This window comes from Populus trichocarpa, chromosome 9 (assembly GCF_000002775.5).
Source record: "Populus trichocarpa isolate Nisqually-1 chromosome 9, P.trichocarpa_v4.1, whole genome shotgun sequence".
Taxonomy (NCBI): Eukaryota; Viridiplantae; Streptophyta; class Magnoliopsida; order Malpighiales; family Salicaceae; genus Populus; species Populus trichocarpa.
The window spans coordinates 4,926,876-4,949,611 of NC_037293.2; the positions used below are offsets into that span (position 1 = coordinate 4,926,876).

A 22,736-nucleotide genomic window follows, 5' to 3' on the forward strand; every position below is an offset into this window, starting at 1 on the left:
TTTAATATTTTATTAATTTTGAATTGATTGTTATTTTTTTTTGTTTTTTTTAAGTTATTGTAATTTTAAACAAATAAATCGACATTTAATTGATACTTAATTTTTATAAGTACCTATTTTTGTTATTGTAATATTAAGTAAAACATAATTTTAAAAAATAAAGTTTTTAAACTTAGTGGAGTGCATGACCTGATTCTCGGGTTTTAAGAATTAAATTGTAAATCCCAAGTCGATCCAAGAAGTCTCCTTTTCAATATTAAAAAAAAAAGATGTCATCTTGAAATTTTTTTCAAAGCCAAAACTCGTTGTTACTGGTTATTTGAGTTACCTTTGAACTCGTCAAGTCATCCGAGTTGTCTAAAGTTAACTTCCATATAGGTTAATTTTAAACTCATCAAGTTTGATATGTTTTAATGTTGTTTTGTTGGGTCCGATTTAATAACAATGCAAAATAGTTTTTTTTTTAAAAAATCCATCTTCTATTTTTTTCTTTTGATTGAATTTTTTTTAATAACTTCATATTTTAATATTTGGTTGATTTTGAAATGAACTTTATAATTTATTTTGATTTGTTTTGTATGAGGTTACCGTAGTCTTTAATAAATATTCCGATATTTAATTGATGCTCAAGTTTGTGCGTATTTTTTTTTCATTATCATATCATATCATTAAGTAAAGAATAATTTTTAAACAATAAAATTGTTAAATCCAGTGGAGTCCAAGATCCTGGTCATAGGTTTGGTGGGTTACGCCACAAATGCTAGCTTGATCTAAACATCGCCATCTTAATATATATATATATATATTACTTTAATTTTTTTAAGTTAAACCAAGCTTTTTATAAGTTATTTGAGTTGTTTTTTGATCCGTCAAGTTGAACAAATCATATAGAAAAACTTTTATATAATTAATTTTAAATCAATATTATATAAAAAGTTGGATAGAAAGAATTCATGGTTAAACTTTTAAGTGAAGTTTAATAATGATACTAAATAATTTATTAATATTTAAATAATTTATTTTAAAATAAAAGTTTTTTTGTTTCTTTGGTTTGGTTGAATCTGCAGCACGGAGCATGCATGAAAGTAGGCTCAACGACAACTAAAGCAGAAATAAAGCTTTCGACAAGACTTCTTCTGCTACATTTTACTTCTGCACCAAGCGATGCTCGTTTACTTTAACTGCCTTACAAGCAAAAAAGCAGTGAAGGTGAAAACAAAATAAAGGGCAATGCTTCGATGACTTTTTCTGTCAGTCATGAAATCCTTTCTGCCTTGCTCGATTATGGTTCAAGGTTCCAAGCATCATAATCATCTAGGTGGTGATACCGTGATAATAGCTTGGGATTAAAAAATTTGTTTTTTCTGTGATCTCAGGTTCGAGTCCTGTGGTTGCTTATATGATGACCACTGGAGGCTTACATGGTCGTTAACTTCAGGGCCCATGGGATTAGTCGAGGTGCGCGCAAGCTGGCCGGACACCCAAGTAAAACTAAAAAAGTTCCAAGCATCATGTTCTTATTCCTGTTCCTCCTTCATCTCTTCCTCCTTTTATTCCTCCCAAAAAAACTCTTCATGCAATGCCTGTGACATGAGTTAATTGTTGTGTCCATCATCATCCAAGGCTTTCCTCAAGTTTATTTGTTGACAATTAACAGATGGGAGTCTCACCGCTATAGATAATGGGTGTTTAAGATAAGCAGTATTGTTTTTTAAAATATTTTTTTAAAAAAATGTATTAATTTTATTTTTAATTTTTTAAAATTATTTTTGATATTAGCATATTAAAATGATTTAAAAACATAAAAAAATAATAATTTAAAATTAAAAAAAATTATTTTTAAAATATAAAAACAACTTATGTGGGTTATAGCTCCAGGCAGTGTTTTTTAAAATATATTTTATTAATAAATATTTAAAAATAATATTTTTTTTAATTTTTTAAAATTTATTTTTAATACCAGCACATTAAAATTATAAAAAATTATTTAAATTAAAAAAAATTAAAAATTTTCAAAAATATTTTTTAAACACAAAAAAAAATACATTCATGTGAGGCGGGTTTAAATCTCACTTTTGAGAAAATAAAGTATTTTAGTTATGTATGGATAGTTTGGATTTTAATCAAATTAGAGATGTAAATTTAATTTCAATGCATGAAAACCAATTATAATATGTGTCCCAAATTTATTGTTGATTTAAAGAAAAGAAAAAAAAATTGCATAGGGTTTGTTAATTTTTTTAACCTGAGCTGATACTCTTTGAAAAGAAAAGAAAAGGAAGAAATTTTATGAAAAAAGTTTTTCTCGTTTTTTTGTCTTTAAATCATTGGTCATTGGCTAGATATATTGCAAATCCCAAATTTAGAAAGGGTTTATCCAGGGGTTCTCTATCATTTTCCACTTAACCAGCCACCCTCTACTCACTCCTACACGCTTTTGCTTATTCTATCCCTCCTCCCTCTCTCAGGCATGAGCTTAGCTTCCACTCCACACCACAAGCCATGACTCAACCACCGCAACCTCACCTCCCAAAGCACCGCCACCCTTCCTGCCACCGCCACCCTTCCAAACCCATTACTGGATTCTGCGCCTCCTGTCTCCGAGAACGCCTCGCCGGCATCGACCCTGACACCCACCAAGAAACCCCCGTGACCCATCTCGCCGCCGAGCTCCGTCGTAGCAAATCCTACTCCAGCACCACCACAAGAAACAACCCCAACAATAACAATGCCTCCACCACTGCCACCACCTCTGAGCCCCGCCGCAAATCATGCGACGTTGGGCCGTTTCGTAACACTCTCTCTGATCTCTTCCACGTCGATGATAAAAGAAGAAGCTCCTCGATTGAAAAGACAAAGGGTTTTGATTCAGGGCTTGAATTAAAAGAAGAGGAGAATTTAGGAGAGATTAGGGTTTCTGCGCAGGGTGCGAATAACAGTGAAGGGAATGTGGAGGATCTTGAAGAGGACGGAGAGTTAAAAACAATGAAAGAGTTTATAGACCTTGAATGGGAGAGAAAGAAAACTGGAGGGAGAGATCTCAAGGACATTGCGGGGAGTTTTTGGGAGGTGGCTTCAGTGTTTAGTAAGAAATTAGGGAAATGGCAGCGAAAACATAAAAGGAAGGAGAAGATAGATGGGGGAAATCTTGGTGGTTTGGTGAAAAATGAGAAGTTGAGTGTCAGGAAATTGAGAGAGACGCAATCAGAGATTGGAGAGTATGGATTTGGGAGGAGATCTTGTGACACTGATCCAAGATTATCTGTGGATGTGGCACGGTTGTCTGTTGATGATTCTCACTATTCGTTCGATGAGCCTAGGGCTTCTTGGGATGGAAACTTAATTGGTAAAACTTATCCGAGGCTAACTCCATTGGTTTCGGTTATGGAGGATGTCAAGTTGCCTAGTGGTGGTGTTGAGAATGCAAAGGAGAATGATAGTCTGAAGAATGAAGGGGAAAGTAGTCCTGGAGGTACGATGCTAACTATGAATTATTATTCAGATAGGAGGAGGAAGAGTTTTGATCGTTCCGGATCTAATAGGAGAGTGGGGCTAGGGGATGAAGAGTTTAAATCAATGTCGAATGCCAAGGTGTCTCCTGAAACAGTTGGGCTATTCCATGGGGCAAAGTTGTTGGTCACAGAGAAAGAATTGAGGGACTCAAATTGGTACTCGCTCAAAGATCACCGTGAGGAGAATGCGGATGCCGTTTCCAAAGATGTTAGTTCTATTACTGGTGGCGGGGTTAGGAAGAAGGGTTTCAAATTCAAGAAGTCGCATAAGTGGTATGGCGTGTGGAATATTTGGGGTTTGATGCAGAGGAGTAGTCAGAGCAAATGTGGAGATGAGGAGAGTCGAGTTAGTGGAAATGCGGTTGATGGGCCAATACCAGAGTCTTGGCAGAATTTGAGTGGCGTGGCCGATGGAGAAGCAAACAGGATTGTGAACCCGAAGCTTATTCGGAGCTATACTGTGAGTGCAAGGGATTCCTGCCGGATGGCTTGCAGTACAAATGGTGCTGAGAGCAAAGCGAATGACATTAAGAGAGGGGAAGAGCTTTTGCTGCAGCGGAACCGGAGTACCAGGTATTCTCCAAACAACCTTGATAATGGCCTGCTACGGTTCTACCTGTCACCATTAAGGAGTTATGGAAGAAGCAAATCTGGAAAGAGTAGGCTAAAGAACACAAATTCCATGTCAAGGAATGTTTTGTAAAGGTGCATCAATTGTTTCAAAGAAATCTGTTGCTGTAAAGACACGAGTTAATGCGATTCTCCCTGTTCAATAGATAAAAAGACAACATATTTGTTACCTGTTCTCTGCTGAAAACGTGTTTCTGATAATGCAGCAATGATAATCAGAAAAATCTTTGTTTCCATTTAGATTATGTTCAAGAATGGTGCTTGTTTCTTTTTGTGATACATTCATTTAGAACTGAAGTGTTCCTGGAACTCGTTACTAATCACTCCCTCTCTATAGTACAGTAGGCTCTGAGCCTTGGAAATGCAGTTGCTTGTGATGTAGTTATAGAGAATGTGTTTGCTTCTAGAAAGATTGCCGGTGGCTTTTGGATGAATGGAAGCATTATTACAGACAGGGATGCAAGCAAATTAACGTATCTGGCACATGGCTTGGGTCAAGTTAACTTGATCCTCGACCACTGTCGCTAGTAGTACTATAATTAGAGAAAGGAATCCAGTTTTACATGTTTCAGAGTATTAGACCATGTGGTTTTTGCTAGCTGGGATTTGATAAACTCAGCGGAGAGAGTCTGCACTGATTATTGGCCTCCATTGTCTTCTTATTGCCAGATTAAATCTCTACAGTGAAATCATTGTCAAAGCTCTCCTTGCGTAGCTGTGAATTTGTAACACTCTTATCTATGTAAGTGCAATACATCTGATGCACTTAAAGAAGATTTCTGGTGCTTAGATGTCTTGCTCTTCACTACGTGGGATTGTGCTTCACGTGTATAGCTGCAGGTTGCCGGTAGAAGATCTTGCTTTTTTGCTTTTTTGTGTAGGGGAAGATGCTTGCGCATAAAGGATCCAAAATTACTTCTGTGTCCTACCAAATGCTGCCAAAACACATACCACTTTGTTATATCCTAGTCCACTCACTTTTTCTGAAAAAAAAATAAATTAATTAAAAACTGACATGACTTTTGTTGACTGTGATGCTCTTTCAATATTCTAGAACTCTTGCTGCACGCTTTTTAGACATTTATCCAGTCTGCTGGACTGGTAACTGAAGTCTTCCAACTTCCTTGTTGATAATGGATGGGATGGCTGGTCAGCTGCTTCACACGGGCAGCAACTTCAATCCTATACCGGAAGGTTGTAAGATCAGATGTGTTGATTAGGTTAAATCCCCCTCCTCTCTACCTTGTACCGCGGCGGCTAAACGGTAAGCTCTTGTGGGGCTGCATATCCAACCCAGGCGCCTTGTTACAGGTTTCCAGTAATTGCTTCTCTGATGAGTCATTATGTTCAGTGGACAGAATTGATTGGTGGGATCCTGTTGGAGTTTCTCGTAGGATTCCCCAATTTCTGCTGAGCAACGCCTGGGCCCGGGAGACTGGAACGGTATTGTGACTAATGCCTGCATCCCAGCAAGTGCCCCTGACTGACGAGGACCTACTGCTTCCCGTCGCTATATATCCAAACAACTCAACGCAACCACTGTCATCATTAGTTTGATAGTAGTCAAGCAATATCTTACACAAGTTGTCCCCCCATCTCAACCCTTGAAAAGGCTAAAAGATTGTACCAAACCAGAGTTGATAAATAGTAAAAGTTAGTGTTTGAATTTAAAAAAACCTTGGACAGATATGTTAAGGTTTCCATTTGATCTTGTGTAATGAATATATAATCTCGTAAAATGAACATAATTTTTCAAAGGTGACTAAAATATGAGTAGATTTTACAATGTTGGCATCGCTAAATATTTATAAATATAAATAATGAATGTCTATATTACCACTCAATCAAAGACTTGGTTGATTGCAGACAAGCTAGAGACCGTGGAAATGAAAATTAAACAAGGTCTCAACTTTCAGATTGTTGGGAGTTGATATGGTAAACTTTTCAGTTTACTGTTGAAACTTCTTTTGGCGACCGTGCTGCAAATTTAGATTTTGATGGATAAGGCAAAGCAATCCTTGTCTATTTTACAAGTAAAAAAAAAAAAACTAACTAAAAAGGGTGGTGGTGAATTCACACAATACACCATGGACTAGAACAATATATTTACTGTATTGCATCATGGATAAAACGGGCATTTATTTTCTTTTTTGCACAATAAAATTATATTGGTGCCCTTAAAAGAAATAAATTGTTGGCCATGAAAGGTTTATATATATATATATATATATATATATATTTCATTTGGTTATGCAGAGTAAAATATCCGAGTCACTCTTAGAATTAGGAAAGAATTGAACTGACACTGGAGGCTTTTTTTGTCTTTTAATTTTTATCAGCATAATAAAAAAAAGAATTAATTGCCTTTGGAGTTTATATTCTTAAGCATGGGCTATAAGGTATTTAAGTCATTAAGCATCTAACTTTGTTGTTGTTGTTGTTGTTGTGTTGGGTTGGGAGCTGTTTTGTCTTTTAATAAACAAAAAGAAATAATATAAATTTTTTTACTGATACTTGTTAAGCACGCGTCAGCTGCTCCGTCATCTTTAAATGGTGCATGTGGCTAATTATAGTGGTTAAAAAGGTTGTTCTGGGGTTGCTTCCGCTTCGTCTTGGCATCTTCTACATGAAAATAGGGCGTGTGGAAAGAGAAGGACTCCAGTTTGATGCTGCGCACATTTCTTCTTCTTCTTCTTTCTTCTTTCTTGCTCAGTGTTTGCGCCATGCTCCCTAGATTTTCAAATCATCCCCTAAACTTCTCTTTATTCTTTATTTAGTCCCTGTTCTTTTGGTTATTATTATTTTTATTTGATTTTTTTTATTTCATCATCGTTTAATTTTTTTAGTTGGAGATTGGGCTTTGATTTTTTTCCTACTTTTTATGACCTCTGTTTTATCCTTTTTTTATTTATTTAATTGGGTTATCTTGAGTCTTTTTATTTGTTGTTTTTTTAAATAAAATTTATTATTAAATTAAATAGAATTGATTGATTGAATATAGATAAATGCTCACTTTATTTTGTTTTGCTTGGCTAGCTTTTCTGGAACCTTACTCTTGTAGCCGATGCAACTTCTTCTGATGTCATCATCTAGACTTTTATAGTGGAGTTTGAACTGTTTCATCAAACTTGTTTTGTGATGGGTGACATCCATAATTAAGTGGCGTTTGATCTCTAATTTTGTTTCTTCGCTTTCTAGGTATAATATTAATTGGTTTTAATTAATTGTTGTCAAATATGTTTTTGAGATTCATCTTTTATCACTGTTTATAATTTAAATCAAATTATTAAATTATATGATGTTATTGGATCCAATCAAGTTGATGACTTGAGCATCAATTTTTTTTTTTTTAAAAAAAAATTATCGTTATATAAGTATCATTCTATATGCTAAAAAAAAATTTGACCAACACGCAGCATAGCATAAGTCATCGTAAAAAGCATACGGTCAAAAGATAGGGTCCAAGACGCCTCTCCTCAAATGCGCTTCACAAGGCACAATTCAATGTCCATGGAAACCCAAAGTTGGCCTCCCCTCCTAGTTGAGCTCGGTCATGGCCAAGGCTATATTTCGAACCCAACATAGATATGTTTAGATCTAACATTTTTTTGTTCACTTTGCTCACCATCCTTCTGGATAATTATTGTTTAGCTTTTAATGTTAACATCGCCCTCTTGCTCCATGCAAGTAGACGTGGCATCACCCTGTTGTTCCATGCAAGTAGACATTGCTTGTGAGTCTATAAACTCTCATGAATCACTTGCAAGCAAGATAAAAAACTCACTCACAAACACACCGAGAGCTTACATTCTCTTCTTCAACCTCTCAATATTTTTTTCACCCGTGCAATCAGACCAGGAATTCTAAAAGAAATCGGGTGGGACAACATAACCTCAAAGGCTTACCTCCTGCTGCTAACTTTAGTATCCGAGGATCTACTATCTCACACATAGGACTTATTTTGCAGAAGATCAGCAGAGTTCTTCCTCAACAATCTCCAAAGCCCATCAATCAGTTATGAAAAGACCTAGAATCCAATGAGGTTTTCCGTAAACCACATCAATTTTATAGACAAATAGAGGATAAAACATAAATGACAGAGACTTGCTTAAGAATAAGAAAGAGGTAAATTTCTAATTTGAGTGACTAACTGAAACAGACACCATCTTCTTTAATCACTGGCCGTTCTCGATGCATGTTGCATAATGAATTGCATTACAGATAGCAGCATGCAGTTACCTTTGAAATCTTAATCATTACAGCAAGCAGCATGCTATAACACAAAGATTAAGTGTCATATTCTCCATTTACAATTATCAAACATAAACATTAAACACATTAAGCATTCAAATATGCAAAATGAAAATCTCCCATAATCAACCAACCAACCACTTTAACTCCCCTCGCATAACATTAAAATCAAAAAACTCTTTCACTCAACATCATACCCTTTCTCTTGAAGCTCCTGAATAACCTCATTCCTCATCCTAAACCACATCTTCTGTGCTTCTTGCTCAAACTTCTTATCCTGCAACTGTTTCTGATAATTATACGAATCCTTATCAGTCTCCACGGTCCCTTTCGGCCCAATTGTCGTGCCAATCATTCCTCCCTTCGCAACAAACTCTTCCATTGCTTCTGCATCGCCTGGGTATGGAAATTCTCGCCTCTCATACAAATGGGCAAGCTCTCTTTCCTCCTTTGGTTTTGGTTTCAGTGTCCACCAACCAAGTGGTGATGTTTCGTTGTAAACCCACACAACACCGATGAGAGTGTATGTGCAGAGAAGCGCCTTGCCTATTTGCTTCCAGAAGTAATGGTCTTCTTTTCCTATTCCTACTTTCCTCAGATACTTATCGTAATCCACTGATTTCAGATATTCAATACCTGAAATTGAAAAAAATAAAAATAAAGAAGGAAACAGGTTCAAGCATTTCATCGAGCAGTTGGAGCTCAAGTTGATTTAAAAAAAAGAGGGGAGATCCCCAATTTTTGTTCCTGATTTTATAGCTTCTAAAAACAAATTTCTTTTTTGTGCGGGTGTGTTTTACCTGTTTTGGTCTCTTGAAAACGTTTGCGAACCATTTTTCAGCTATGAAAAAGGTGGTGAGAGCAGATTCTGTTGTTGTTAGCAGAGAGATGGATGATCGTATGAGCTGAGCTTTCACAGTTTCAATGCTGCCTGGGTGCAAGGTATTGGTTAAAGAGGGGAAAAAAGAGAGATAAAAGATAGACCACAAACACGGCCCATGTGAGTTACACTTGATCAAATTAGAAGCCCACGAGCTTACCGAGTAACCACATCCATGCATTTAGCTGTATATATTTTTTAAAACCATTTTTTAATTAAAAAATATATAAATAACTTTAAACAAAAATAAATAATTTTTTTTTGGAAATGCACGGCAGCGTTGCTAAACAATCTATGTCTTTAAATTAAATAAACTGCTGAGTGCTGACTATGATTAATGTTGGATATATGGCATTCAAGTAGATTAATATTTTTTAAAAATTTGAATTTCAGTGATTTTTTGTATATACAAAACAAAATATCAAAAAAGTTAATAAAAAAGCACACATTGAAAACCCCATCTGACATGCCCTCCTGTCTTGATCCATCAAAAAATTAATTTATACTATAATTCTTTTGTTTTGTATTATATTTAATGCTGCTGCATCATCAAGTTCAAGAATTGGACACCCTCCACTACTCATCAGCCCCACCTCCCTCTGTTCCTTGAGACCTAGCCACCACCACACGCAATGTCTAGCCACCACCTACCCATCACCGTTGTGTCACTACTACCATCATCCTCACCATCGCGGCTGGGGCCCTTTCAATTTCTGACCCATTTAACTTTTAGAATGGCAATTTGTTTTCTCACTTCATTTTAATATAAGAATGGTTTGTACGTTTGGTTTATTCAATTAAGGGAGGTGGATTTATTGATAGATGCCTTTTTTTGTGGTTTTGGTGGGTTTTTCATAGTAAGTATTTGAGTATGGTTGAATTATATTTTTTAATTTTTTAATTTTAAATTAATTGTTTTGATGTTTTTTTTGTCTTGATATTAAAAATAAATTTTAAAAAATAAAAAAATATTATTGTTCAAGAAAAAAACACTTTAAAATACAATCTCTACCACATTTTCTTGAACGAATGAGATTCAAAAAATTGTCAATACAGAAATTTGTTGTGTGTGTTTTTTTTTTTTTTTTAATGAAGGTGGAGTTTGGTGGTGGTGAGCATAGTTATCAAACCCGGCCCGGGGATTGACCCGGTCAAGGAGCCGGGTCTCGGGTTTCATGGGTCAACTCGGGTCAACCCGGATCAACCCGGATTAATTTAAAAAAAATTAAAAATTTCATATTTCATATGAAAAAAAATCAATGTAAATATAAGCTATACATGTTGTAAATAATGAAGTTTAAAAAAAATTTTTATCACACATTAAAAAAATATTATGTTATACTTTTAAGTTGAAGTATTTAAACCAAAATTTTTTTTTATCCCACATTAAAAAAAATAACTTTTTTCTTATGAATATAGAGTATATATATGAAAGGGTTTCAAACCTTACATTAAAAATATATTATGTTATCATTTTAAATTAAAGTATTTTAACTAAATTTTTTTTATCATATATTTAAAAAACATAACTTTTTTATATTGAAAGTGTGAAAAAACTCTTATGTTTTAGTTTATTTTTTATTATTATAAACTGTAAAATAAACTTTATGCATTTATAATTTTTTTAAATAAAAAAACTAAAATAATTATTTTAATGAATTGAAATAAAAACCCTACACATAGCTTAGACAATTAATTAAGTTATTGATTATAATTCCACGGAATGGATGGCGTATAAATATATATATATATACACACACACTTATTATATATATTCATTTATATTGCTTTGACATGAATAATTAAATAAATCATTTACTTACCACATTAAAAAGCGTTAACAAGTCAATCGCAAATATAAAATCTATATTACTGTCCTACATTACTGTCTCTTCACTTCCCTCCTCTCTCTCTATCTTAAAGGAAAAAAAATAAAAAAAAATTCAAAGCTAAGCGAGAGAATTCATTAGTTTTTGAAAAAAGATTTAAGAGAAAAAATCGATTTTGATTCGATTAGTCACCATCAGATCCCACCTCCACCAGCGATTGCCATGTACTCAACATCCACTGCTCAATCCCTTCCTCTCCTCGCCTTTATTTCCCTCCTTCTCCTCTCTCCTGCTCTCACCTTCGACGCAGATCACAGGGTAAACGGAAGATTTGATAGCTCAAACCCTATTTGCTCTGTTTTGTTTCGTTTTGACTCAGGTGTACTCCCCTGAGTCAGTTGTAACTGCAGATCTCGTTGTGTTAGATTTTATGTGTTTTGTTGCCGAGTTTGACTCACATCTGTTAATTTTTGCAGGATTTAAATGTTAGGTTGATTGGTGTTCATGGATCGAGTTTTGATTTTGTAAATGGCAGTTGATGCATTACAAATGCCGGGTCTCGTCCGGGTTTGCCCGGGTCACCCGGGTCATGGGTTGACCCGCCGGGTCGACCGGGTTTTGCCGGGTCGTTGCACCGGCCGGTCTTTTAACAAACCCGAACCGGTCCAGACACCGGGTCGACCCGCCGGTCCGGTCCGGGTTTAATAACTATGGTGGTGAGATGTAAGAGTTGTTTGGAAACACGTTTCTTAAAAAATTGATTTTTTTTAAAAAAATATTTTATGTTTTTTTTATTATTTTAATATGCTAATGTAAAAAAAATTAAAATTTAAAAAATATTATTTTGATATATTTTCGAGCGAAAAGCACTTTAAAAAATAATTACTATCATATTTCTAAATACTCTTTATTATCGAGTTACAATTGAATAACGAGAGCTTAATTGTTGTGACTGGCAACTGAAATGTGGTTAGTTACATTTATAGATATAACTAGATTTGTTTGCTTATTAAATAATTAAATTTTTTCTAATGTAAAAAAAAAGATATTTGCATGGTCATCCAAGTTAACCATAGTTAACTTGACCATCATGTAATCCAGGATATGAGATTGGGATATCTCTGAAAGAAAAAAACCAAAAATCACAAAACTTGGGTCCAATAACCTAATATTAAAGGATAAAATTGAAAAAAATCAATTTAAAAAAACAAAAAAAAAACTCGAGTTAACCTGTGTTCACTCTACTATAACAACACTTATGATATAAGATCGGGATAGAAAAATTAAATTTTATAAAAATAACCTAGAAAAAATGATTGAAGTTAAATAAATAAATAAAAACATTGAAAAAATCTCGAGTGAACTTGGGTTCACTTGAATAAGCAGCGACCTGGGATAACCCTAATACAGAGGAAATGAGAAAAAAATAAAAAAGCTCAAGGTCCAATAATCTAATGTCAAAGGATGAAATTGATTATTAAAAAAAAAAGGACCTCAAAAAATGCAAAAGTTTAATCAAGCTAATTTTTAAAACCAGTAACTCGGGTCATGAAACCGAGATGACATTGTAGAAGGCAAAAACAAAAAATATCACTAAAAAAAATTCTCAACCATCAAAGATCAATGAAGAAAATAAATAGCAATCAAAACAATGAGAACCATATTTGATGTATAAAAAATAATGATAGAAAATAATGAGGGACTAAGTTGAAAAATAAATTAAATTAAGAAAATGATAAAAAAAAAGAGCAATTAAAAGAATAGAGATCAAAATCGGATGAAAAAAATAAATGAAATAAAATGTTGAGGGACAAAACTGGAAAAAAATCAAGAAAAAAAATAAAAAAAACAACAATCAAAAGAATAATAACCATATTTGATATAAAAATAAAATAAACCAAATGGTAAGGTATGAAATTGAAAAGAAATCAATAAAAAATCCAAAACAAATAAAAACTAATTAAAAGAATAAGGACCACAATTAAAAAATAAATAAATGGGAGGACAACTCTAAATTTTGATTAATCCAATATGGATTTCAAGGAGAGGGGAGAGAAAAGAAGGGGGGAGGAGAAAACAATTTCGCCGCTGTCGAAAATCTCATTACATGCACTGCCCTATCAGCTTTACTACCACTGAATACTTTGGAAGACACAACAGCTGGGTGTTTGTGGTTGCAGGAAGTTGCCGCATGAGTTGTCCAAGGGTGTGGGCAGCATCTACTTGTCAGCGTGCACGTTCCACGCCAATTTTTTTTTCTTATTATTCTTATTTATTAAAAGATTAATTTGCCCCTAATTCAAATAGATTATAACAAAATAAACATTTGAAAATACAAAATACCCATGGGATCCTTTAAGGTTTTTGATTTTAAAGGCACTGATTTTTTTTTGTTTTTTTTTAAAAAAAATGGTGTAAAAGCCTCTCTTACCCTGTTACTTTTTTATTTGCTTTGTAAGGGTAATTACGTTATTTAACTATATAAAAAAAGTTGATAAACAACCCCGATCAATTTTATAATAATAAATGAATCACATTAAAAAAAATAATTTTACCCTTAAAGACATGCCATTTGGTTTTTGTCATGAAGAGCAAAGATATCCATGTACTATAGCATTAATGGTGTAATAAATCTAGCCCTAAAATAAAATACTGACGGGATTTATTTTCTTTTAATATGTTTATGATAGTTTGTGGCTATACCAAGTTGATTGAGTTATAAAATCAATATTTTGATCAATATTTTGATTTCATCCATTATTATTGTATGATTGTTAATCAATCATATATTTATCGAATCAATTACATTATTTTTTATTAAATTTTTTCTTTTAATGATGAGAAATTACAATTAAATAATAGTATCAAAATCAAACAGAATGTAAGTATCCAATATTTCATTACCTAAGAAATGCTTATTATTTCAAGAATCTGTTAGGGAAATAAAAATTTAAGGAAAGCTTATAAATAAAAGCAACAAAAGAAAAAGGTAAATCATAAATAAATTGTAAATTACATAAGAAAAGGTTATATTTTCAAGGATAAAAGTGTTAGAGCTTCTCGCAAACACTTAAATCTAATCTTAAATAAATTGTTCATATTAGATAATAAAATTACTTGGTGAATCCTAATACATGTTGATTTCTAACTTTTCAAGTGTTCGTTTTTTAGCAATAACAGAAATTCTAAATTATTATACAAATATTAGTTATTTTATTGAAAACTCGTGTTTTAAATAAAATTATATTTTCTGGTTGATTACAAGAATTCTGGTTACAATTACGGTTATGACTATTATCATCAATTAATAACTATTTTCATTGAATGAATCCACAAGTTATTTTTTAAAAATTGAATGCTATGAGTTATAATTCACAAGTTAAAAGTTATAATTTTTATTTTTTGATTAAATAAAAAATTACTCAATCTTGTAATAATTTTTTATTTGAGTACAAAGTTATTTCTAATCAAATATACTCAAAAGTTATATAAAAAAAGAGAGTTAAATCACTTTGTAAAAATCATATGATTATGTGTACAAAGAAAATATACGCTGGCTTAACTATAACTAGCATATCACTTCACTTCTTTCTTGACAATATTTCATTTACTGGGACAGTTATTAGAGAAAACAAACATAAGAAACTGCTGTCCTGCAGTAGCTAGACTTTTGTGCTCTGACTGTATATCATTACATACAAATGGCTAAAGAGAGAACATTCTAGACCAGTGATGCAACTAGTTTTACAGCTGTTTGACAATCATAGTGGAGGTCAAGTAACTATCAACGCAGAGTTCCTACAGCCTTTTTATAAGTGTACCAATTTGAGATCAAGAGAAAGGCACCTAAATTCAGCACACTGAGTATTCCTAGTAGCCAGAAGAAGTAATCAATGTGACCGTAATTTAAGTTGTCCGGAATCCATCCAGCCTTTCCATTCTTAGTGCTGATGGTTGTAACAATGGTTACCAGAAGAGAGCTTAAGTAATTGCCAAGTGCGACGGTGGTGAGTGACAGGGCAGAACACATGCTCCTCATTGCATCAGGTGCTTGTTCGTAGAAGAATTCCAATTGTCCGATGAACGTGAAAACTTCGGCACAGCCTATCAGGAAATACTGTGGAACTTGCCAAAATATAGAAATGGGCACGGAATCAAGTTCGTAGTAGTTGTTATTTCTCACCATTTGCAGTCTTTTAAGTTCCAAGATTGCTGCAGATACCATGGCAAATATTGATATGAATAGACCAATGCCCATCCGCTGCAGTTGAGTTAAGCCGTTTTTATGTCCAGTGAATTTTCTTGCAACTGGGACGATAATTCGGTCATACACAGGGACCCAAAAAATGACACTAAGGGTGTCAAAGATGGATAAAGATGCAGATGGTATCTCGAAAGTGGAGTTTCCAACAAATTTATCCATTGTTTCACCTTGCAGCACAAATAAGTTCCCCATTTGGCTGTACACTGCAGAAAAGATGATACCAGTGGCCCATATAGGAAGCAACCGAATGATAGCCTTTAGCTCCTCGACCTGGGTTACTGTGCAAAGATTCCATGGGTCTCCTGTCCCTTTTATGTCGTCCTTTTCTGTTTCTACTGCTGCCTTGTCAAGGAAACTGAAGAGAGAAGATTACTAAAAAGTTTAGAAACTAATAAAACGGCTGGTTCGTCAAGAAAACAAAGTTAAGTAGCCCTACAAAAGTTCAATTCTAGAAGCCTGAATAAATTATTGCCTGTATGTTGCTAGAGCATTGTAAATTATTGAAGTTGTACGCTCTCGTTAAAATTTTAGATGGGAATTCTGACTGAATCACATTGACATCGAACCATTTTATGTTTTCATAACACGTGGTATGGATTTAGTTTTATTATTTTGCTGAATGCTGCACATCAGAGCAGTTTACTAGCAGAATTTAGCCCTTAAGATCTGGAATAGCCTCATTTCTGTATGCTTTCCTAGGAATAGAGAATGTGGAGCTTGATAATAGCTTCAGAACACTTGTTGAGGAATGGATCCTATCAAATCACTTCCGTGATGCAGCAACGTTGATTTCAAAAGAAAACATCAAACTTGAGTTAATTAATTGCTGTATCCTGAACTGCATGCAAGTTAGACTAGACCACAATTATCTGCTTTCTTTAAATTCAGCTATGTCATTATACATGTAATCAGTAAAGACACCAACCTAAATTCTTCAGTATGGTCGAGCTTGCGGCTTCCTTTGATGTTGGATTCGGCATCTGCAGTCTCATGCAACAGAGACTTGTCAGCAGGAACTTCAACTTTCTGTTTTCTGAAGGATGCCACCAGCACCTGACAGATGCGTGTAAGAGGGCTGCCTCCAGGCTTTTGATACCTGAACAACTTGGTACCTGAAAAGAAGCTCACAACAGCAATTGCCATGGCTATTGCTGGAATGCCAAAACCCCATCCCCAACTCACATTATCTTGTATCCAAACCAGCACAGAACCGGCAATAAGAGCACCAACATTAATCGAGAGGTAGAACCAGTTAAAGAATGAACTCTTGTGTTTCTTCTCAGTTTCGTCAGCATCATCAAACTGATCTGCTCCATAGGATGAGACACAAGGCTTAATACCTCCTGTGCCAAGTGCTATCAGGTAAAGTGCTACGAAAGTTACAGCAGTTTGACCACCTGTTGGATGGCAATGATCTTTTGAATAACATTCTGGCCTGAGGCCATGGACAGTTGCTGACATTGTCAAAAGCGTCATCCCCTGTGAAATTTGAAGCTCAAGGTAAAACAAACTTATCCCAGAATAGCTGATCCTTTCCAAGGACTACACGGTTGAAGATAATCACAAAGAATGGATTAAGTTTGACAATAAAAAAAGTGATGCGAGGTATAAATCGAAGACAAACCATCTTTTTTCTTGTCAATTATTTTACTGCACACAATTTTTCTTAAAGAAAGAAAATCCTAGTAATATGATTCCAATACAGTGATGCATATCAAAATCAAATCAATGGAAAGCTCTTTTGAGTTTCAACCTCTTCATAAGCAGAAGTTGAGATTGAACAATGATCAGCAAGTTGAAATTCAAAGCATGCACAGTAGAAATGATTAAGAGTTTCGAGTAAGTAAAACTTACTGCAACATATATGGTTGAGAAACTAGCAATCGTCCAATATCTTCCTAGATAAGCATCAGCAACGAATGCTCCGATCAATGGAGTGAGATAGCATGTTCCACCCCAGTTCAAGTTATTTCTAGTAGCTGTAGCACTGCTCTGGTTCAGTCTGTGCTTGAAATAAAGAACCAGATTGGAGCTCATCCCATAGTACGCCAATCGTTCACAAAATTCATTTCCTGTTGATAAAGGCTAAAACTGTCAAGCATGTCTCTTGTGATCAGATTGCCTTAGTTGTAATAGAAAATGAAGAGAAGGTACCTATAATAAAAGGGCAGGCCCTCCAGGTTCCAGTCTCCTTTCTGTTAGCAGGATTCCCCAGATAATCCACAGTTCCATCTTTTGTATAAACATCCTCCTCTGCCATGGTGCTTTAGGTATTCTTGTGCTTTGCTTATTCTCTGCAATCTACTTGAGATATTGCAGTCTTAAAACTGCACTACGCAGAGAAATATAGCTGTATTGAATTTCCTGTCAAATATGGAAACGAAACAAATGTCAGGTGCAGCGGCAGAGGTTTGCTTCAGTTAAGGCCACTGTAGTTTTGGGACACAATCATAGTTTAATTGACGAGAGATGCACGGAAGAATGGTTCTAACTAATTAATGTAAATCAATATGGCTTGACACCCTCAATTACAACCTTGACATGAAAAATTGAAAACCATTCTTCCTGGTGTTGGTGGTTTTAGAAACAGAGGTTTGTCAAGGAGAAAACAGATGTGGGATTTTGCAAAACTCAATACAAAGGAAAGACAAAAGGACAGATTAAGGAAAGAAAAAAAAGAACTCAAACCTTATGCTTGAGACAATCACGTAATGCTCCCAGGAAAAAGCAGCTAAGCTCATCAATAATGGAGAAGCAGACTTGTAAGAGTCTTTAGGATGAGAGGGGTAAAATTCAGAAAACAACGCTGGTGTGCCCCTGAAAGGTCAGCAGAAAAACCAGCCACGTCAACCGCATTTTTTTGTGCGCACACACTGATAGGATAGAGTGATAGGATATAGATGGATTAGTATTGTGGTTTAATTGTATTTTTAATTTAATTTTTTTATTTTTTTATTTTTATTTTTTTATTTTTAAATCGTTTTAATATATTATATTAAAATTAAATTTTAAAAAAAAATACACTTTTAAAGTTATTACTAATTGATTCCACCGTTCCCTGTTTTTTTCCAGTTGCTTCACGAAATGCAGCCGTTGAAAGTTCAAATCTCTCTCTCTCTCACTAGAAAAAAAACACGGGTCCTCATTTATGTGGAAAGATCTGAGTGAGGTATTAAAATCAAGTGTTGAAGAGAGATTAGTCTGGAGTTACCTCAGAATTCATGGCATTTTTTTTCCAAGGGTAAGAGGTCATGGTAAGATTGGCATGAGATAAGAAAGCAAGCTAGACTAAATCGAGTCAGAAATTTAACCTAACTGGTTCAGAGCCTAATCTTAGCATTCATATGCGCAAAAATATTTACACAAAGAGAAACATGGAGTGCCCAGAAAGATACAATAAGCTCTTACCTTGTTGAATCTTGCGATCTACCATTACATACAGCAAAGTGAAGGTGCAAAGCAAGGGCTACACTGTCTCCCAGGGCAAATCCAGCTCTTCGATCAGAACTAGATATGAATATTGACGGGGAGAGTAGAGAGCGTCAGCTTGAATGGCCCTGACTGGCGATGGGTTCAAGGGATCTCCTCACAAGCCGACTACCCCGGCCTGTTGCTAACTTGCTATATATTCGCGTGAGGTCCCTGCAGTTTCCAGCTCGAAATGAGTTGCTTGGAAGTTGTTTGGCGTTTAGTTCGTTAAAATTTTGATTTTTTAAAAAATAAATTAATATTTTTTGATATTATTTAATTATACTGCATGGACTTCTACGCTACTATTAATTAATTTATCACAACTCCGGCAGCGACGCTGAGATAATGTATTGGTGAGCAATTTGCCCAAGGAAGAAACGGATCCCATTATTTAATTCTCTGCACAAATCATTTCACCAACACAACGATATTTTGAGTATTAATTAATTAATATATTATGGTACTGAAGATTCCAAAACTTGACAGGGAATCGCTCTCATAATAACAACCAGAGCATGATTTTGGCATACGGGTAATAAAATTCAACGATTAGGTTTTTAAATACTAGTTGGAGATTACACGCATACACAGATATGTACATAAGAGAGTTCATGCACGTAAAATGGACGAGTAATGCTAATTTTTACTAAAATTTCTTCCTAATTTACTTAAAACATCTCAATTGTTGGATTTATGAGATTTTTGTAGTGAATTCCACTTGTTTAAAATATTATAAATTAATCCATCAATTTTTCAAAAATTGAAATGATCAGTAGAGAATTTTCAATTTTTTTTCTTAAAATAGAAACAGTAAAAAAGTAACATTAAACATAAAAAATAACATAAAAATGTACTATCCCGTTGTCGGTAATAGGACTCCTCTTATTTTTACAATAATAATTACTTTAACAATCCACCATTATCGCACAATCTATATCAACCTCCCAGCAAGATTTAGTAGTCCACGGTTTCAGACCATGCGGGGAGATATATATATATATATATATATATATATATATATATATATATATATTAATTGAATGGTGTTTTCCAGAAAAAGTCTTAAGAAATAACAAAAATTAATTTAATAAATTAGAAAAGGGATGAAGGATTGGATCGATTACACAGTGAGGTCCCCACTTTGATCTCTTATGGGAATGAAATTCAATCGTAAATTTGTAATATCCTTTCTCAAAATAAAAAAAAAATTAATGTAATGACTTCAATATTAAAAAGAATTAGCTGGGAAAATGGCAAGCCAATCGAATTGCTAGCTGAATATTCTTTGCAAAGTACCTTGGAATTTTTAGCACTTGACTGAGCGTTCAGATTGAAGTCCTCCTAAATCGACCATCCAGTGTGGAAATGGTTTTTGGAGTGACATGAACGGCACAATGTGAACTGAACACAGATTCGGCATTGCTTTTCAAACGGGGAGTTTACTAAAATTTGATTTTTTTTTATTTAATTCTTTTATATATAATTTTAAATCATTTTAATATACTACATCAAAAATAATTTTAAAAAATAAAAAAAATATTATTTTAATATATTTTTTAAAAAATATTTTACTACTAGATCCCTTCCATAGTCTCTCTCAATGCAGTCTTCGTAAAAAAAAAAAAAAACTGAAAGGAAAGAGAAATAATTCAATTGTAATTAGCTGGGAGACACTAAATTCTTCATGATTATAACCCTTTTTTTGTATGGAAGGGTTTGTCATTCTCCACGTCTCTCTCAAGACAACTTGAACTCCCCGGCTGCATCAATTAGCTTGATCCCAGGGGATTAGTCTCTTTCTAGACAGCTTGCAGTGCGTGGTTTTGACCTAGATTCTAAGCAATTATTCCATTTGATTAATTAGACAATCCGTTTGAATGGCTTTGCTAGAACCAATTTGATTTTATGTTGTTGGCGTTCTCACTGTGTGGGCTGTTGTCTCGTTAAGCAATTCCATTGTTTACGATTTCCATGGAAAATCCTTCCAAGATCAAGAGCTTTTCAAAGCTGGTCTTTCCGAGGCTATTGAATAAGAGAGTGAGATTGCGGAGCCTGGGTTTCATAAACATCGGCATAAAAAATTATGTTGTATGTTTAAGTTGACATTGATGCAGGAGCATAGTAAAGCCTTGAAAGTTGTGCTGTGTGTGTTTACATGAAATATATAATAGATGGTAAGAGGTTGAAGAAGAAGAGAGCGAAGCAGGCCTGATTATTTTTGTGTTTTAAAAATGAATTTTTTAAAAAAATTATTTTGAATTAATAATTTTTTAGTATTTTTAGATATTTTGATGTGTGGATTTTAAAAATAATTTTTAAAAAATTAAAAAATATTATTTTAATATATTTTTAATTTTTAAATATAAAATATTTTAAAAAACAATTATAATTACAGCCCAATATATTCGAACTATTTACTTGATGGCTAGCCTTTAGCCACACCAACTTGTACGGAGAAAAGGTTAGAGAGAGGAAAACATCATTTGAGATAACAGCCTAATGGCTAGTAATTCATTGTCGAGTGAAAATGATGACATCACGAGAGCCATCCCCTGAGTATGAACATGCCGTAACTTCGTACGGTGCGTTCCATGATGGTAAGAGAATATGTGAATATCAAATGCGTGTAAGTTTTGTCATTGAAGTAAGTCCACTGAGGAGAGGGGATGTGCAATCAGGTCTTGTTGAGAGAGAGGGACATGTGGTCAGTCTTCAATGAAAAAGAGACACATAGGCAACTTCTTTTAAAAGGGGATGTGTGGCTAGGTCCGATATGGGGGGGATGCGTGGTCGGTCCACCCAGAAAAAGAAAATCATGTTACCAAGTTCTCTCCATCGGGACACATGGCCACATGTAATTTATGAGTGAATTTTAAAATACGATAATAATTACAGTTTAAAATATATTTTTAAAAAATATATCAAAATAATATTTTTTTTAAAAATAATTAATATTAATATATTAAAACAATTTAAAATATAAAAAATAATTTTTAAAACAATTCAATTTTAATTGATTTCCAAATACACTTTTAAAGGTGACTCAAGACCGGGTTTTTTATAGGAGGATATGTGTTGGTCTATCAAAGAGAGAAGGAACACATAAACAAGTCTTTTTGGGAGAGGGCGTGAGGTAAAACTACCAAAGAAGTTTTTAGGAACGCGGTGTAAATCGTGTTCTAAAAAATTATGATTTTTTTTTACTTAAAATGAAAAAAAAAATTATGTTTTTAGATCATTTTGATGTGCTGATGTAAAAAAAAAATTATTTTGATCAATTTCTAAATAAAAAAATATTTTAAATCGCTACTACAATATCAAACAAGCTATAAGGAAGCACATGGTTGATCCTCTAAGAAATGAGGGCATGGGCCCGGTCTTGTTAAGGGTGATATGCAGTCAGGTCCTTTTTAAGAGAGGATGCTTGACCCAATTTCTCTAAATAAAAGGATGTGCAGTCAGGTCCTTTTTAAGAGAGGATGCTTGACCCAATTTCTCTAAATAAAAGGATGTGCAGTCAGGCCCTTTGTGAAGGGATGTTTGGCGTAGTCCCTATGCCAAAAATAAAGGACAAGTGGCCATTGCATTAAGGAATGATGCAAGGTTTGTCTGGGGTATTGTCTTGTTTTTCTTATTTTTTTTTATTAACGTGGGTGTCCGGGCCAACTTGTGCGCACCTTGACTAATCTCACGGGCCCTGAAGTTAACGACCATGTAAGCCTCCAGTGGCCATCATATTAGCAACCACAGGGAAAACAAACTTCTTAATTTCAAGTTCTTGTCATTGTACCACCCAGTAGGTGGTAAAAAAAAAAAAGGCATGAAAAGGAACTAAAAAAAAATGCATCAAATTTCCTCCAAGATTTCTCAAGAAAGAAACCCATAATATCCCACCAGGC

The 22,736-nt window shown here is 34.2% G+C and overlaps 3 protein-coding genes and 1 long non-coding RNA gene across 6 annotated transcripts; 2 read left to right on the forward strand and 2 right to left on the reverse strand.

The window, feature by feature from the left end:
- Positions 1-2,362: 2,362 nt before the first annotated feature.
- Positions 2,363-4,382, forward strand: LOC7481494 (protein OCTOPUS). The gene has a single exon (XM_024608078.2). The coding sequence runs from the start codon at positions 2,503-2,505 to the stop codon at positions 4,213-4,215; it is 1,713 nt and encodes a 570-aa protein (XP_024463846.2). The 5' UTR covers positions 2,363-2,502; the 3' UTR covers positions 4,216-4,382.
- Positions 4,383-8,250: 3,868 nt separating this feature from the next.
- On the reverse strand, positions 8,251-9,361 carry LOC7481493 (uncharacterized). Its single transcript, XM_002313359.4, has 2 exons — positions 9,194-9,361; positions 8,251-9,029 (listed from the first exon to the last, which is right to left on the reverse strand). The coding sequence occupies exons 1-2, from the start codon at positions 9,225-9,227 to the stop codon at positions 8,575-8,577; spliced, it is 489 nt and encodes a 162-aa protein (XP_002313395.1). The 5' UTR covers positions 9,228-9,361; the 3' UTR covers positions 8,251-8,574.
- A 1,809-nt stretch (positions 9,362-11,170) lies between these two features.
- LOC112328601 (uncharacterized) lies at positions 11,171-11,881 on the forward strand. Its single transcript, XR_002983592.2, has 2 exons — positions 11,171-11,420; positions 11,579-11,881. It is a non-coding gene; the product is annotated as an uncharacterized LOC112328601 (long non-coding RNA).
- A 2,779-nt stretch (positions 11,882-14,660) lies between these two features.
- Positions 14,661-19,010, reverse strand: LOC7468583 (protein NRT1/ PTR FAMILY 8.1). 3 transcript variants are annotated; one of them, XM_006378977.3, is made up of 6 exons: positions 18,775-19,010; positions 18,055-18,183; positions 17,521-17,730; positions 17,221-17,438; positions 16,292-16,845; positions 14,661-15,721 (listed from the first exon to the last, which is right to left on the reverse strand). In XM_006378977.3, the coding sequence occupies exons 3-6, from the start codon at positions 17,624-17,626 to the stop codon at positions 14,887-14,889; spliced, it is 1,713 nt and encodes a 570-aa protein (XP_006379039.2). In that variant the 5' UTR covers positions 17,627-17,730; positions 18,055-18,183; positions 18,775-19,010; the 3' UTR covers positions 14,661-14,886. The 3 variants fall into 3 exon arrangements, with proteins under 3 accessions (XP_006379039.2, XP_006379038.2, XP_006379037.2); XM_006378976.3 differs by lacking the exon at positions 18,055-18,183; XM_006378975.3 differs by lacking the exons at positions 18,055-18,183; positions 18,775-19,010 and adding an exon at positions 17,902-17,923.
- Between the last annotated feature and the right edge of the window lie 3,726 nt (positions 19,011-22,736).

Coding starts and splice junctions, on each gene's coding strand:
- LOC7481494 (XM_024608078.2), top strand. CDS start 2,503: ATGACTCAACCACCGCAACCTCACCTCCCAAAGCACCGCCACCCTTCC.
- LOC7481493 (XM_002313359.4), bottom strand. CDS start 9,227: ATGGTTCGCAAACGTTTTCAAGAGACCAAAACAG. Junction 9,030..9,193: donor TTTTCAAGAGACCAAAACAG/GTAAAACACACC, acceptor TTTCAATTTCAG/GTATTGAATATCTGAAATCA.
- LOC7468583 (XM_006378976.3), bottom strand. CDS start 17,626: ATGGCAGAGGAGGATGTTTATACAAAAGATGGAACTGTGGATTATCTG. Junction 17,439..17,520: donor GGCCTGCCCTTTTATTATAG/GTACCTTCTCTT, acceptor CTTTATCAACAG/GAAATGAATTTTGTGAACGA. Junction 16,846..17,220: donor TCTCAACCATATATGTTGCA/GTAAGTTTTACT, acceptor CAAATTTCACAG/GGGATGACGCTTTTGACAAT.